The sequence below is a fragment of the Rosa rugosa genome, chromosome 3 (assembly GCF_958449725.1).
Source record: "Rosa rugosa chromosome 3, drRosRugo1.1, whole genome shotgun sequence".
NCBI lineage: Eukaryota > Viridiplantae > Streptophyta > Magnoliopsida > Rosales > Rosaceae > Rosa > Rosa rugosa.
The window spans coordinates 40,714,705-40,731,421 of NC_084822.1; the positions used below are offsets into that span (position 1 = coordinate 40,714,705).

A 16,717-nucleotide genomic window follows, 5' to 3' on the forward strand; every position below is an offset into this window, starting at 1 on the left:
GTCAAAATAGCTAAAGCAAGACCATGGTTGGAGATCCCTCTACCAAAAAGCCAAAGTCAAAATGACTTATAGCTAAATGGTTGGAGATGCTCTAAGATAGCCACAGATGGAAAATATCTATGGAGCTAGGTTGACCCGTTGACCATGCTAACTATGTAATCAAAAAAATTGAATTTTAGTAAAACGAAACTATATATGGTATTCATGCATCTAGAGAACTATCTATAACTGAATTTTCAGTTTCTATAAGGCAAGTATATCGTGAAGAAATTAGACAACCAAATACAACTACAATCATATATATTCGTGACAAATTCGTTGGTTAATCTATATACGTGAATACGTAACCGAATGTGATATTTTAGACGTATGAAGAATAACCATAAATTTCGGTTAAAAAAATGTCTATAGTTTTTTTATAGAGTGTAGGGCTGGGCGTTTTGAACAGGAAACCCGAAAACCCGGCCCGGATTGGCCCGGACCACCGGGTTCGGGCCGGGCTTTGAAAAAAAAAAACATGAAAATTTGAGGCCCGGACCGTTTATGAATAAAACGGGCCGGTCCCGGGCCAGATATCTCAGCAGCGTAAAAGCCCGAATAACAGCCCGCATAACCCATAGTGTCATATGTCCCTCTGTGATAGGCTAGTTATTTAAGTATAGTGTGAAATTGACCACAGGTGATCACCGAACCCTACTTACCTAGACTTTTTTTTTTATCTGATCCTACTTACCTAGACGACTCGTTTTGGAAAACCCTTATCCACCACTCGTTTAGCACGACCTCAGCTCTCTGCCTCTCTGTTCTTCGAACCCTAAAACCCCAAATTTCAGATTTCCAATCCCAGCCTATTACGCCCAATCAAGCTTCAATCAGTTCGTGTATAACTTTCATCAGCCTGTTAAATCCATTGCTTGTTCGAAATGACCACTTCTGGGAATGAGATCGTGCCGGCGAATCCATCCACTGAGGGCAGTGGGGCGACTGAGGGCGGTGCGGCGACTAATGGCGGATCGGCTACTGGTGGAGGAACCGCGACTGATGGCGGTGAGGCGACTTCTCTTTCTTCTGCTTCTTCCTTTCCCTCTTCTGCAACTCATGGCCTCATAATCATATGATTAATTGAAACTATTTCTCATAGATTCAATGGCTTCTGGATTGGATTAGTGAAAGATTGAAGTTTTTGTATAGTTCTAGGTGGATGATTTCAAAAGCAGCCGAAAGTTTGTGAGGTGTGCTGAAGTCGGCATCTTGGCCGGTGAATTGCTAAACCAAGGTTCTAAATTCGGAGGCGCTCATCGGGTTTGAATGTTTGATATATGAACCACCTTAATCGGCCTCTTATTCGATTTGGAGCTTCTAGTCCTTGCTTCCTCTCTCTGGCTACCGAAAAGCCCGGAAAGCCCGAAGGACCGGCCGGTTTATTAACGGTCCGGGCTTTCCCGATCCCTGAAAATGGAAAACATGTCAAGACCCGAAAATTTCGGGCTCGGTCCCGGTTCCTGTAAAACCCATGCCGGGCTGGGACCGTGCCCAGGCCTAATAGAGTGTTTCTAAATGTATCCAGCAAATATCTTAACATACCCAGCCCTAGAATATTATATTAAATTTTCCAAATTTACCCTTAAATAAAATACACCCAGCTAAAAACCCAGCAAAAAAAACGCAAGATGCTGTGAAGAGCTCCAAATTTGTGTCTCTTTGTACAACAGTAAAGAAAAGTTTTCAACGAAAGCAACAAAAACCAAGCTCGTATTCTCCTCCATGTTGTTTCTGTAAGAGTCACAGCAAGCTGCCAAAGAGATGCAACAAAGTTTACATCAGTCCATTCATATTGATTGCTGAAAGTATTGTGTGAAGTTCTTATAAAATCAAGGTACAGATGGAAAATATCTATGAGATATAAAATCAAAGAGATGCAAATGCAAGAGCTGCTTCCCAAATCCAAAATCATGAGGTATGCTGAGCACGTGCAAACAAACAAAAAATGAAAAGAATGAAAAAGCAAATCATTAAGTGAGACAGCAAAAATGTGTGATCTGTCCAACTTGTATCCATGAGTCTTCTCCCTGGCAAGTTCGGCTTCCAGAGGAGTATTGAACTCAATGAAGCAGTAAGTAGCCCATTGTCTTCTACGTCTCTTGGATATTGTTGCTGGGTTTGTAAATCAAAGCAAGGGTAAAGTTGGAAGTTATAGGACAATATTTTAAGTGCTGGGTGTATTTAGATATTTGGTGGGTGCATTTAGAAAGACCATTTTTATATTACCCGCCCTATGGATTGAGAGAAGAGGGATTCTATTCATACCTCCAAAATCACTAGTCAGACCTTTTGCAATTTTTGAACATTTCATAATCCTATTTTACCCTTGATACAATTAAGCTAAAAAATAATAATATCTCCAGTTGTAGTCATCTCTCTCTCTCACTCATACAGACAAAGTACAGTTTTTAAGGATTTTCTATTACTAGAATTCTATGTTTCAAGTTCATAAACAGTGATAGTTTCATTGTTCAAGTTGACTACCTTATCAGATTGGTTTTGATATGAGCATTCTCATGTTGACATGGACACGATACTTGACGTAAACATCTTTCTGGGTTTACTGTTTGACATAAACATCTATATGGGATTACAATCACAGTATGAGGAATACAGCAATCTTGAAACTTTTTTTTTTATTATTAACAATCTTGCTAAAGTACGAATTGGCACTCTCAATTACATTTTCCAATCAATTTGTTATCTTCAAATCATACTTCGAGACTGGTTTTAATCATAATAGTTACAAGTTCATGGCCCTGAGATGGACCTGATTATGTATGAACATCAAAGAAATTGCACAAAACTTATTCCGCAACCCAGAAATCTTAATTCCCCAAACAAAGAAACTATCCATGTTTATGAACTAGAAAAATCCCTTACTAGAAAATTTCAGTTTCCAAGAGATTTTAGTTTCTTATTAAAGAAACTATCAATTGTTTTGGGGAGAAAAATTTCTTCGGGTGAAGACGTTGATGGTATATCTATACTATTATTAAGAGAAGAGGGTTTGTTAGCCAAAATCCAAAATTTTGACAGAAATGACCCTAAAAAATTAATAAACTTTGAGAATTAATTAAATCATAAGGACAGTTATGACATTTACAAAATATATTTTTATTAAAAAAATAAATAAAAATATAACCCACAACCCACTTTTCTCTTCTATTATCTATTCTCTACAATAACTGTTTTCTTTTTTATTTTCAAGAAAAAAAAAATACTTGCACATGCAGTGCATGTGTGGAGAAAGACTAATATATTATAGTGGAGGTAGGAAAAGAGGTGTACAGAGAAATCAATACGGGTAGAACTGGAAATATAGTGGTAAAAATATTGTAGGAGGTCCAAATATGAATAGAATCTCTCAAGAGTGCATCACCTTCAGTTATCATCAAAGAAAAAAGAAAAAAAAAAGAGAATCACCTTCAGCCTTCAACCCCGTGACAACCCAAGAGAAGCCCTTCCTTTTCTCTAGGGGACAAATGAAGCTTGCAATGATGCTTAGCTTTCAGTACAGATTTACCATAACGGATTTATAACCGTCCACGAAAGAAGACAAAAACCAAATCTTCCAATCGTAGCTCCTAGTCAAGTGTCATCATACTCCAAAATCCAATCAAATCAAGGCATTTCTGCAATGCATGCGCGCCACGTGTCATGCTGAGCCTCTAACCATTCAGATTAACGACGTTAAACCCTAAACCCAGCTGAGGAACCAAATCCCATTTTTGGCTTCGCTTTAATTTCTTTACTGACCCAGACCAGACCAAGGAATTGAAATACAAAACAGTAGTACGTTTGAGAATATCCACGCCTCGCGCGACGGACGACCAAACATAAATTAAATTCTAAAAAAACTGAAAAGATAAAAATAAAAATGTTTTGGATGAAAGCGAAAGGACAAAAGTTCTAGTTCAGAAACCTCGGACTTCGAGACACACTATTTATTATTAGAATAATATTGTCGCCTTGCAGGTTGCTACCTTAGCTCAGCTTTTCTGACACAAATTTCGCTGCTATCTGATGACTCACTCTTTGACCAAAAAAAAAAAAAAAGATGACTCACTCCACTCCACTCCGTCGCGTGTGGCTGTGGCCAACCCGACCCGTTTTGGAATTCAAATTTTCAGCTCACAAAATTGGGTTCCACTTTCTGTTTTTTTTTTTTGGAGAATTTAGAATCAATAAACAACGGGCTAGATTGCATTAAATATACTTTTATTTATTAAAAAAGATGTTGAATATGAATATTAACGGCTGAAATCATTTTATAAGTATTGAGACACTTACACTATCGGTGCATAGAAGAATTTTCACTTTTTTAAACCACGATATTTATCACCATCTCACTTCTAATTTTATCTAATAATATCTGTGAAATTTGAATCTGTAACCTGATTATTTCAAACAACATGCCACAATTTAGTGACAATCTACTTCTTTCTAAAACTTTAAGTAATTACATTTTGTCTCATTACTATTTTGCAGGCTCCCAAGCACATAAATGAGAATAAAGATTACACCAACCAGGCGTTTAGGAGGTGAAGTGTTATTAAATTACAGTAATTACAACGAGCACAAACCTTTATTCTGGTCTTGGTTGTGCCCGACCCGAGAACAAGTCCGTTTATCTCCCCCCAGTTGATTCAAAGTCCATTAGAAATGGAAATCGCGTTTAACAAGGTGGGTTAACCTTTAAACAACCATGGGTCCCGCTATATCCAATCGGTCGAACACTCTTCTCGGATGTCCATTGGTCCGTGGACTTCACGCGTTGAGTCAAAGAGTGGGACTGTTTGACTGTCTTTTCCTTCTTCCAACTCAGAGAGAGTGAGCTCCTCCTCTGTACTCTCTCCGAAACAGAGCACTCTCTCTCTCTGGCTCTTTATTTATCTCTCTATCTCTGAGCTGCACGCTCTTCTGATTTGCACAGTGGTTTTCTGGCTTTATTGAGCCTCCGAATTTGTCACATTGTGTTCCCTATACACCACTCTCTACCCATCTCTCTGCTCTGCTTCATTCATTGTTTGCTTCCTCTGTTTTTTTTATTTTATTCCTCTGTTCTCTGCTTCATCTTTCATTTTCTCTGTTTCCTCCTCCTTCTTCCTCTTCTTCTTTTACCAAAACCCATCCATGACTGTGAGCAACAGCACCGGCAAAGAATGCCTTGTGGTGGAGGTGGTGGCGGCCCACAACCTCATGCCCAAAGACGGCGAAGGCTCGTCTTCCCCATTCGTCGAAATTGAATTTGAAAACCAGAGGCTCCGAACCCAGGTCAAGTACAAGGACCTGAACCCGGTCTGGAACGAGAAGCTAGTCTTTAGTGTCAAGGACGTGGCTGATCTTCCCTATAGAGCCATAGAGGTCAACATTTTCAACGAGCGGAGGTCCGGCAACAGCAGAAATTTTCTGGGTAAAGTCAGAGTTTCAGGGTCCAATATTGCCAAAGAAGGAGAGGAGATTCCTCAGCTTTATACTCTCGACAAAAGAAGCCTCTTTTCTCATATCAGAGGCGAGATTAGCTTGAAGCTTTACCTTTCGACGAGAGAAGAGGTCAAGGAAGTTGGGGCTAATGGAATAGTGGGTTCCTCTGTTTCCAACTCTGCTTCTTCCTCTGGGTTTTCGAAGAAAAGCAAGAAACTTCAGGGCCAAAACTCGGTTATGGTGTCACAGAACCAGTTGATACAAGAAGCAAAGCCAACGCAGCAGGGTCAGAGCAACAATAATCACTCAAAGCCTGTGGAGAACAACCAAGGAGTGATGATGAAGCCGATTCTGATCAATACAGGCCCTGTTTCTGCAATCTCCGGCGGCGGCGGAGCAACCGGCGGAGGAGGCGGTGGCGGAGGTGGTGTTTACGGAAATGTGTTGACGGAGTTTTCGCTGAAGGAGACGCGGCCTCAGCTCGGCGGTGAGTCTTTGAAAAAGGATAAAAGCAGCTCTACTTATGACCTTGTTGAGCAAATGCAATATTTGTATGTGAAACTGGTGAAAGCTAGAGACTTCTCTGTTTTTGGTGGAGGGGAGGTTGTGGCTGAAGTGAAGTTGGGAAATTACAAAGGGATAACAAAGAGGGTGAGTTTGAACAATGTGGAGTGGGGTCAGGCGTTTGCTTTTTCTAAAGATTGCATACAGTCTTCAGTGGTGGAGGTTTTTGTGAAGGAGGGGAACAAAGATGACTTCTTGGGAAGGGTGTGGTTTGATTTGAATGAGGTTCCGAGGAGGGTGCCGCCGGATAGTCAGTTGGCGCCGCAGTGGTATAGAATGGAGGATAAGAAGGGAGACAAGTCGAAATCGGGGGAGGTGATGATTTCGATTTGGTTTGGGACTCAGGCTGATGAGGCATTTGCTGAAGCTTGGCATTCCAAGGCTGCAAATGTGAATTTTGATGGGCTTGGTTCGATTAAGTCCAAGGTTTACTTGACACCAAGGCTTTGGTACCTGAGGGTTACTGTGATTGAAGCTCAAGACATTGTTCCAGGGGAGAAAGGGTCTGCAATGATGAGGTTTCCTGAGCTTTCGGCGAAAATCCAGGTGGGGAATCAGGTCTTGAGGACTAGGATTGCGCAGCCTAGCAGTGTGAGGAGCCTCTCGAATCCTTTGTGGAATGAGGAGATGATGTTTGTGGTGGCTGAGCCGATTGAGGACTACTTGCTGGTCTGTGTTGAGGATAGGGTTGGGCCGGGACGTGACGAGGTGGCAGGGAGAGTGGTTATTCCGGTGGCAGCAATTGAAAGGCGAACGGATGATAAGCCTGTCGTTTCGAGGTGGTTCAACCTTGACAACGGCAACCGTTTCACCAATGCAGCTGGGGAGTCCAAAGTGTTGACAAGGTTTGGGTCTAGAATTCATTTGAGGGTTTCACTTGATGGAGGTTATCACGTCCTTGATGAGGCTACAATGTATAGCAGTGATCTTAAGCCGACTGATAAGAGGCTTTGGAAGCCTCACATTGGTGTGCTTGAAATGGGTATTTTGGGAGCCACTGGGCTTATGCCGATGAAGATCAAAGAAGGGAAAGGAGGGTCTAGTGATGCTTATTGTGTTGCAAAGTATGGACAGAAATGGGTTCGAACTCGAACTGTTGTTGATAGCTTGTCGCCTAAGTGGAACGAGCAGTACACGTGGGAGGTGTTTGATCCTTGCACTGTTGTTACCATTGGGGTGTTTGATAATTCTCGGATTGATAAGAACACGGCCAACAATGCTGGAGTCCGTGATTCCCGGATTGGGAAGGTTAGGATTCGATTGTCCACACTTGAGTCTGACCGAGTCTACACTCACTCATATCCGCTCTTGATGCTGCACCCTTCTGGTGTCAAGAAAATGGGTGAGCTTCATTTGGCGGTCAGGTTTTCTTGTGCCAATATGGGTAACATGTTGAACATGTACACTATGCCACTGCTTCCCAAGATGCATTTTGTGCAGCCTTTGACTGTGAATCAACTGGAAACTCTGAGATACCAGGCTATGAATGTGGTGGTGTCGAGGCTTAGCAGGACAGAGCCACCGTTGGGGAGAGAGGTGGTGGAGTACATGCTTGACCATGACTCGCATATGTGGAGCATGAGAAGGAGCAAAGCCAACTTCTTCAGGCTAGTGAATGTTCTATCAGGGCCTGTTGCTTTTGGAAGATTTGTGGAGTTGATGCGCAGTTGGCAGAAGCCAATCTGCTCTGCCTTGTTCGTTGCAACTTTCCTTTTGCTAGTTGCATTTCCGGAGCTCATAGTCCCAATGATCTTGCTGCATATGGCATTTGTGGGAATGTGGCGGTTTAAGTCCCGCCCTCGCCACCCATGTTTCATGGACACTAATCTATCCCATGCTGAGAGTGTTTATGCTGATGAGTTGGATGAGGAGTTTGATTCGTTCCCAACGAGTCGGAGTGCAGAGATTGTTAGGATGAGGTATGACCGGCTTAGGAGTGTGGCTGGGAGGATTCAAACTGTTGTTGGTGATGTGGCTACACAAGGTGAGAGGTTCCAAGCATTGCTAAGCTGGAGAGACCCAAGGGCAACATTCTTGTTTGTGATCTTCTGCTTGATTGCTGCTGTTGTGTTCTATGCTGTGCCGATTAGAGTGGTGGTGGTTTTGGTGGGATTGTATGCACTCAGGCCGCCGAGATTCAGGAGCAAGCTGCCTTCTCAGCCTTTGAGCTTCTTCAGGAGGTTGCCAACTAGGGCTGATAGCTTGTTGTAGACTGTTGAATTATCTGCTTGACCATCATCTTAGATATTTAGAGCTTTTTATGACTATCTAATTTAGCAGTTCAACTAGAACTTCTGGACATAGTGGGAAGGCCTTTTGTGCTTGGCATGTAGGATATTGTCTTCCTGTTTAGTTGTTTAGCTGCTTGGTATGTACTATGTAGGCTGTTCACTAGGTATTTAATTCAGATTTAGGTAGTAGTTTATTAGGCAATGGTGGTTCGGGTTAATGTGAGAAAGTGTTATCCTTTGTTTTATAAAAAAACTGCTGATTCCTCCCATGGCATTATATAATGTGCAGATCTGTTTTTTTTTTTTTTTTCTACATACTGCGCTTATTTGCACTGGCATACCTGACTTTTTTCGATCTAATATATACCTGAAAATTGAAAGATGAAAACATTCTGGGCATGAAAATTGCACTTACAAGAAGCATTATCTGAGGAGAGTACACGAGCAGTAATACTGAGAATTGACCTTTAATCTCACAACATAAGAAAATTACAGAGGAATTGACTGGAGTTGGTAAGAATGAAATTGCACAAATTTACAAACTACATTATCAAACCTTCTGTTGTTTACAAGGGGATTGCAAATGTCTCCATCAAGAACAATAGTTTACAAATTTCTATCTCATGGGAGGAAGTATCTCAAGTTCTAGGCCTAATGTCTCCAAATTAGAGCTCTGAGTTGTAGCTGTGTGAAATCTTATCATAGAAATGGTGCCAAGAGTGGATCTGTGCGGTGTGGAAGACTAGTTCGTGCTCCCAAACCTCTACAGCAGGCAGCAGCCTGCAATTGAAATCGTATAGAAAAGGTCATGAACAAATATATGCTGCACAATACTACTACCACATAAAACTATGCCTTTGGGTCAGTTAGCCATTTGGCAGAAACATGTCTACTAACCACTTGAGAAGCAAAAGGGAGCATTTTCTCTGGTGGCGTGTTGGTGCAAACAGCTGCAGTAAATGGAAATGCTGAATCAATAAAAAAGATACAAGAGACAACAGCCATGACAAGGAAGATAAACTGAAGTCTGGAACCAACTTCTTACTACTGTATCGTTAAAAAAAAAATGTTATGACTGACTGAGGACAAGGTACAAAACGTAAAATTTGCAGCAGCATTTTGATTCAAGTTTAGGAAATCAAAGAAGACCAAAACATTTCTTCAGATACAAGTACACCCAGAGGATGATTTGACTTCATTTAGTCCATATTCACATGGATGGTTTATCTAGTTAGTCATGCTGGTAGCCCAACCACAGCCCCACTCTTCCACAAGATTAAACTGGTGATCCTAGCCCTTCTGTTCAGATAATCGCTAGTAGGGCTTTAAAGAATGAAAAACGTTGCAATCTCTTAAAACTAAACAAATACGACATTTTATTTATTTATTTATTTTAATATTATTTTGATAATAGAAATACAAATGCAAGAAAAGCTCAGTGAATCAGAAACCACGTTTTCTTATTAATGATGAAAAGGTGCTGACCGTCAGTAAGGAAAATAACATTAAACAATTAAAACATACCATAAATAACTGCTCCAATAAAACTATCTCCAGCACCCGTTGTATCTACAAGCTCAGAGGGTGGTATTTTCTCAGCTGTTCCCACAAGCAGCCTTCCACACACTGTCCCTATTCCATTGGCTCTCAAGTTTGTAACTGGCTGAGAGGATATAAATGGATAGACTTAGAGAGCAACAGATCTTAATAATATGTAGATAACATATATAATCATGTCATGACAGCTCTCATATTCTAGAGCTGGAACATGCAATGAAATTCAGTAACTTGCTTTCTGCATCCACAATTCACCCCAGCCTTGGTATCTAAAGGACAAAGGAGTGTACAACAGGTTTGCGTGTGTATACTGTATGCTAATTAGAACGTTTCTGCCAATCTAAATTTCCCTTTACATCTTCCTACAGGCATTTGGTTCAAGTTGGGTATTGTTGGGCATATAATGCCAGGTTAAGATGTGCCAAGACTTGGTCACCTCATTAGTCGTTGAGATAAGCTTATCTTGGTTCAACACTTTCTGTTCAAACAGATAATTAAAATATCACACAGTTATATGGCATGAAAAGAATCTCGAGTTAAAATTCGTTGTCCTGAGGCTAAGTAAATATTCAGCTTCTGTGGATGAGCTCCCAACTTATCTGGTGAACCCTTGACCCCTTGAGGGACCTCAAAATTGTCTAAAAGGATTGATAATTAGACAAGAATCATGCGAGGAACAGGTAAAAAAGCAGTGAAAAGGACTCTAGAGTTGTATTCAAGGAAACTTACTCACTTCTAATGCCTTTTTATATTGTCACACCAATTGCTTCAATGGTTTTGTTTCATCATTTTATTTGGTTTGAAGTCAGAGAGTTGCATGTTACTGGACTCAATGTGGCATCAAAGGCTTTATTTCCTATATTATAATTCATTTCAACTATTGAAGAAATTAATTGATGAACTCATGCTGCCCAACTGTAACTCATTCTTATGGTTGACTGCAGAATGACCAGAATTACTTTCACGTCTTCTGAGCCGGTTTGATTTAATTTCACCAAAAGCAAAAGGAGTCTACTTTTAATGTAATTAGAAAGTGGCTTACAGATGAAACATATGTTGGTCTGGTTATGCTGTCATCCTTTCTCTGCTTCAGCGCTTCGAATAAGCTGTCCACGTCCATTTCTTCCGTCTGAGGAGCCTCTGCCAGACACAGATTGTCAATCATGTCAAAACAAAGACAGAGACTGTCAATGAAAACCTGTAATTTTCAAATCCAAGATAAAAACAGACTGTATATACAAAATTCAAAGCCACATTTTCTGACCCTATGTTTCATATTGTTTTTCCAGTAAAAGATGGGTAATCACATAAATACCTTCTATATTTCTCTCAAGCATTATGCATCCATCTTCACCCAAGGTCACAATTGAAAATTTGAGCTTTGGCAATTTCAAAAGCATTGAAACAAGAGCACTTGGAAAAGTTTCTGCTCCTGTCCATGCCTGAAACCCACAACAAGATCCAGAGAAATGAAGAACATGTTAATTGTAAAATCATAGTAATTACATAGCATATGTCTTGAGTGAAATATATGCAATAATGCTTAGATTAACTAATAAAAGCAGATGGTAAAGGAAGAGCAATGCTCTAGAAAATCACATATATGAAATATGAATATCCAAAATTTGGTGGTAGTTTTATCAGCTGAAATGTTTGGAAAGACAACCAAATAGTATATCATGGACAAACAATTGACTTGCCTTTGGAAATTTTGCTGAGCATATGGCATACTCAGACAAGTTTAGAAGATCATCCAACCCTTCTCTTATCCTTTCAGCCTCAATTAATATAGGTATGTTCCGGCGAGTAGCCTGTAAGATTTCAACTATGCTATTTATTCTCTTTACTCGGTAACAATTTTCTCAAAAAATAGCTAAAGATAAGAACAAGAAGTTAGATTGTAGAAACACGAAGATAACAGCTACCTCCTGTGCAATAAGTAAAGCAGTTTCATGTAGACGTCCATCAAAATAAGCAAGTCTTGCTCCATCCAGTGCAGACGATAAACTTGAAGGCGAAAGGTCATCCGGTATCATAGGAGGATATCCTTCAGTATGAATACACGTACGAGTATTCCTGAAAATGTCAAACGGGGGATGGGAAACTGAGAATCCAAAAAAAGCCTTATAAGATGCTAAATTGGTACGTATTCCTAATCATAAATACAGTTGAACATCAGAAATCAATTTGAAAATCATTAAGCCAATGATGCCAGCATTGCCCACTGAACCACCAATTCATAAATGAGTAAGTGCATTTTAAGGCACCGGTTAACTTGGTTGCTATCAAAGATGACATGAATGAAAAGCACTTGGCAAAACAGTAATGTTTCTGGAATTTTGAACTTTTAGCAACATAAACGAGTGATTAATTCTATTTGGATCCAAAATTTCTCAGTTAGTCCCTCTTAATTTTTATTTTTTTTGTTGTACATGTTCAATTTCCATTTATTCCTTAAAATAATTGAAATACAATGATCAGGAAATTACTCCAGCGCTGTACTGCCCCTGCCCCTCCCCATCCCTGCACTGGGTCAGTGCCCAGAACTAGGTATGAACATATGCACTAGATCGGTTTCAAAACTAGCAACAAGGACAATCTGATGGGCTAAACAATAACACCGTGTGTGTGTGTGTGTGTGAGAGAGAGAGAGAGAGAGAGAGAGAGAGAGCCTCACGTTTCATTGTCAACAATAATGTAGGTAAATGGTGAATTACCCTCCTCAGCAACCTGGATAAAGACAATTAGAATCCAAAAATGATGGCAATATTCAGATTTCAGAGCATTCATGTACTACTTGTAAAGTGATAAATCAACATAGCATAGCTACCAAGGCAATGTAAAGTGACAGGTTCCAAAACAAATCAAGGGGGATACAAATTTTCTTAACTTTTTGCTTACTTATTTTGACTTATATAAGAAAATTACTTTAAAATCCAGTTTTAGATTTTGCAATGTTCAAAGCTTCTATGCTAATCCGATCTTTCCAAGACATGTTGATCATGTGGAGATGCTAGAATACTACACATTCATTCATTACATTAATAGCAAAATACCTAAACTGACAGCAAAGATTGTCCATTCCTGACTCGAAATACTTAAAGAACATGCATTACAGCAGCACAGTAAAACAGTACAGCCCAGTCAAGACTAATGGTTTTCCTTTAAAATGCATGCTCACCACAACAAAAGAAGTATCTACGCCTTCGGCTTGTAGCTCCTCCATTATACCCCTGCCTTGTGTATCATCCGCAACCTATCATTTCCCAATAATTAAAACATGTCCTCAAAATCCAAAACCAGCAAAGAAAATATAGACTAAAAAAAAAAAAAATGCAGCACCTTGGAAATGACCCTGGGACTTAGCCCCAAACGAGCCACACAAGTTAAAGCATTACTGGCATTTCCACCTCCTTGAACCTAAAAACGAGCCACACATGTATCAACAACAACAACGACCAACTCAACAAAGCTCATAGCCTACGCCTACTACAATTGGTAAAAATTGCACAACAAAGTTAAAAAAGTCAACATATTCCGGTAACGGTAAGAAAAAATATAATCGGGAAGTGTACCTTCAAGCTGGTGGTCCTGATCTTATCGTCCGGCTTAGGATAAGAGGACACGACCGCCAAGAAATCCAGCCCCATGCTGCCCACACCGAGCTGCGACGTCACATTTAGTGAACCATAAAAAAGAATATTCCGATAGTAAGTAACAAACTCCTACATTGCTGGGAATAGGAGAAGAAGTACGTACCACGGTCCGGTTTTCCGGGAGAGGGGGAAGCGAATCGGAGGACGACATTCTGAACCTGAAATTGTGTGTTGGTAAGACGAGATTGAAGAGATGAAAATGAAGAAAAGTTGGGAGACGAGTATTAAAGGATGAGGGCGGACCTGGTTGAGCGACGTGGTGAAGCAGGTAGAGATAGGGTGTGGCTGTGGCTGTGGTGAGTCTTTGAAGGTGAAGTGTGAAAAGGAGGAGGAGAAGAAGAATAGTGAGGTAAGCTGACGAGAGGAGAGGTGGAATTGGCTTTTGGGGTCGTGTAAACGAGAGACAGCATCTTTTCTGTTATACAATGGCGCGTGGAAGGCAATGTGTGTTTGTTAGAAACTAGAAAGAGAGAGCGAGAGAGAGACAGAGGGGCTATCATCTATATGAGAAATATCTCTTTCTTTCTTTCTTTTTTCACTAACAAAAAAAATGGCACCAACCAATTTTAGTTGTCTTAGTTAGGCATTGTTCTATAGTCCGAGTCTAGTTCAAAGTTCCACACTTTGCATAGGTCAGTCCAAGTCCAAGTCCAGGTCCAATTTTGCATAGGTCGATCAACGTCAGTCCAAGTTCAAGTCCAGGTCCATTGTCAGTCCATACTCCATCGCATAGGTATTCTGTACCCGGCCACACGGCATATGAGAAATATCTTTGAAATATTATTTTTATTTTTTTATTTTATGAGATAGCTATATACCGTTTTGAAAAGGAAGCCCGATTCCTTAAACCGTTTTTGTAAAGTCAGCTTTTGAAAAGGAAGCCCGATTCCTTAAACCGTTTTGGTAAAGTCAGCTTTTGAAAAGGAAGCCCGCTTCCTTAAACCGTTAATATCATCCACTTCACATGGTGGAGCTTCAAATTTTAGTCACAAGTAGTTTTTTACCATTCAAACACTAGGGTTACCATCTTGATCAAGGAAGAAAAAAGATTTTTAATTTAGTCACACTAAGTCGTTTTTGACCATTCAAAAACTAGGATTACCATTTTGATTGGTTGACAAAGAGAATGTAAACTTATGTGATAGCAGTGCAAATCTTGAGTGATGAAGAGAATTTGTCGATGCAAAATGGTTATGATAAAATAAAAAATGAACAAGTGTGTGGCCAAAAACAAAAATGAAAAAATCAACCTGATTCGTTGAAATAACAGTTGGACCTAGACACCTCAAATGAAACCCATGTGATAAGGTGTAGACCAGGAGTCCTTCCGCAAGAATGTTAATTACGCTGTTTCCGACAGCCCATTCAAGCTCTACGTTCAACTCAAATACGAGAAGCAACATGACTGAGTTGTTCTAAATTTCGGAGGGTGTCATTCGTTGGTTGTCAACTCCTATTTGGAGTTGCTTAAGGTCGAGTTTCAAAAAACTAGTGGAGATGAATTGCTCTATTATTGATTCACACGCAATATACGTGTGTTTCTAGCCCTAATTACCTTGAAATTAGCGAATACTCAAGCATTATTTCGTAGTATTACTTTGTTTTCTTCATTTGTAGGAAATTATGGTCAAGAGAGGGAAAAGATGAAACAAAGAGAGAATTTGAGCAAAAAGTCAACTCCGACTAAAGGACGAAAAGTCAACTAGTTGACCATCGGGTCAACCAACAACTTGGCCCAATAGCAAGAAGTTCAAGGCCCAAGACCAAAGAAGCACACAAGTGAAGACCCAAGCCCATTTGTATTACATCTTTGTATTTAAATTTCAAATTCAAAATTGATGTAATGACAATAATAAATAGTGGCCCGCACCTCACACACATCACACATGTGGATGAAGATATTTATTTGTGTTCACACTAGGCACACACTCACTTACACTTTTGCCCTCCGGTTTTCTTTATATTTTCTAAAATGTACGTTTTCTAAACTTCTAATTCTCTACTTTTTTATTAGGTTATTTTAGTCTTTTCATTTTACCTTTTTTCTACTTGTTTTTGAGCCCTTAGATCTAGGGTACAAGTCTAATCTTGACCCTTGAACCCAAGGGAGTATTTAAGCACTTTTGCACACACATTTCACAAGTTTAAGACCCATTTTTCTACACCCTAGGCCTTTTGGCCGAATTTGGGACTTCTATCTCTTCTCACCTCTTCTTCTCTTCTTCATCCCCCATTCTTCACATGTAAGCTTGCACAAGGAGGAGACACACACATTTCCGGTATCTAGGCCACCATCTCTACACCATGGCTTCGTAAGGGTAGCAAGAGAAGCCGTGAAGTTATGGCAATAGCTAGTGACAAGCTTTGCCTTAAATTTCATGGATTTCTCCTCTCTTTCCCTCTTCTTTCTCTCTCTTATTTCTTGCTTATGGTGTTGTTTGATGTGTATTGATATATACTTGTGTGTGACCTCTCATGGTTTTAGGGTTTTGAAACCCAAGTTTAGTTTTATATGGATTTGTTGAGGAATTAATAAAATTGATGTTTATTCATATGATTTGTGTACTCTTGCTTTAATTTCTTCACTCTAGATGTATGGTTTAGGTTTTCCCCTCCTTAATCTATGTTTGGTGTGTTGGAATTGGAATATTAAATTGGGGAATTTATATTTCAATTTAGATTATGATATGAGTATGGTGGAATTTGCCCATTGCATATCTCTATTTTCCATTTGGATTTCTTAGATTATGGTTCTCCAATCACCCAATTTTGAGTATTATTACCCTTGATTGTCGGAATAGTATTCGGAATTGTTGGGTAGGGTAATTGTTATCACAAGTACTCTTTTCGACCTTATTATTTGTGGTGATGGTTGCTAGAGTGTGTCACAATCGATTGTTGAAACATAAAATATTTAGTTTTGAGCACTTATGGCCCTAACAAGGCATAAGGTTTGAGACTAGTATAGGGTAGCCAAAAACTAAGTATTCTTTCTTCTTCTTGTTTTTGCTTAGGGTTTGACTACTATTTTATGACTACTATGGCACAAGGATGGATTGTTGATGGCACAAGGATGGATTGTTGATGGTGGTGATGAAGATGTTGAGCCGGAGAAGAAGGCTTCATGTACTCGAGTGCATAGAAACACTCAGGAGGCTTATGCCCGCTTCATATTGGGCGCCTTTTGGGATCCTTTGTTTTGGAAGTGCTTAGTTAGTTCGGCTGTTTTGGTAAAGCACG

General features: G+C 39.8%; 2 protein-coding genes across 2 annotated transcripts; one reads left to right on the top strand and one right to left on the bottom strand.

The window, feature by feature from the left end:
• The first annotated feature begins 4,574 nt into the window (after positions 1-4,574).
• Positions 4,575-8,523, top strand: LOC133735517 (multiple C2 domain and transmembrane region protein 10). Its single transcript, XM_062162921.1, has one exon. The coding sequence runs from the start codon at positions 5,179-5,181 to the stop codon at positions 8,242-8,244; it is 3,066 nt and encodes a 1,021-aa protein (XP_062018905.1). The 5' UTR covers positions 4,575-5,178; the 3' UTR covers positions 8,245-8,523.
• A 266-nt stretch (positions 8,524-8,789) lies between these two features.
• Positions 8,790-13,957, bottom strand: LOC133740997 (uncharacterized). The gene is made up of 13 exons (XM_062168928.1): positions 13,721-13,957; positions 13,581-13,635; positions 13,397-13,486; positions 13,164-13,241; positions 13,003-13,077; positions 12,499-12,551; positions 11,747-11,897; positions 11,522-11,632; positions 11,137-11,263; positions 10,864-10,961; positions 9,789-9,927; positions 9,162-9,214; positions 8,790-9,044 (listed from the first exon to the last, which is right to left on the bottom strand). The coding sequence occupies exons 1-13, from the start codon at positions 13,885-13,887 to the stop codon at positions 8,964-8,966; spliced, it is 1,278 nt and encodes a 425-aa protein (XP_062024912.1). The 5' UTR covers positions 13,888-13,957; the 3' UTR covers positions 8,790-8,963.
• Positions 13,958-16,717: the final 2,760 nt, after the last annotated feature.

Excerpts from the sequence above, each read along its gene's own strand:
- LOC133735517 (XM_062162921.1), top strand. The coding sequence starts at position 5,179 with ATGACTGTGAGCAACAGCACCGGCAAAGAATGCCTTGTGGTGGAGGTG.
- LOC133740997 (XM_062168928.1), bottom strand. The coding sequence starts at position 13,887 with ATGCTGTCTCTCGTTTACACGACCCCAAAAGCCAATTCCACCTCTCCT. Across the intron at positions 13,242-13,396 it reads TCAGGACCACCAGCTTGAAG|GTTCAAGGAGGTGGAAATGC; the intron begins GTACACTTCCCG and ends GCTCGTTTTTAG. Across the intron at positions 10,962-11,136 it reads GCTTGAGAGAAATATAGAAG|AGGCTCCTCAGACGGAAGAA; the intron begins GTATTTATGTGA and ends TGTGTCTGGCAG.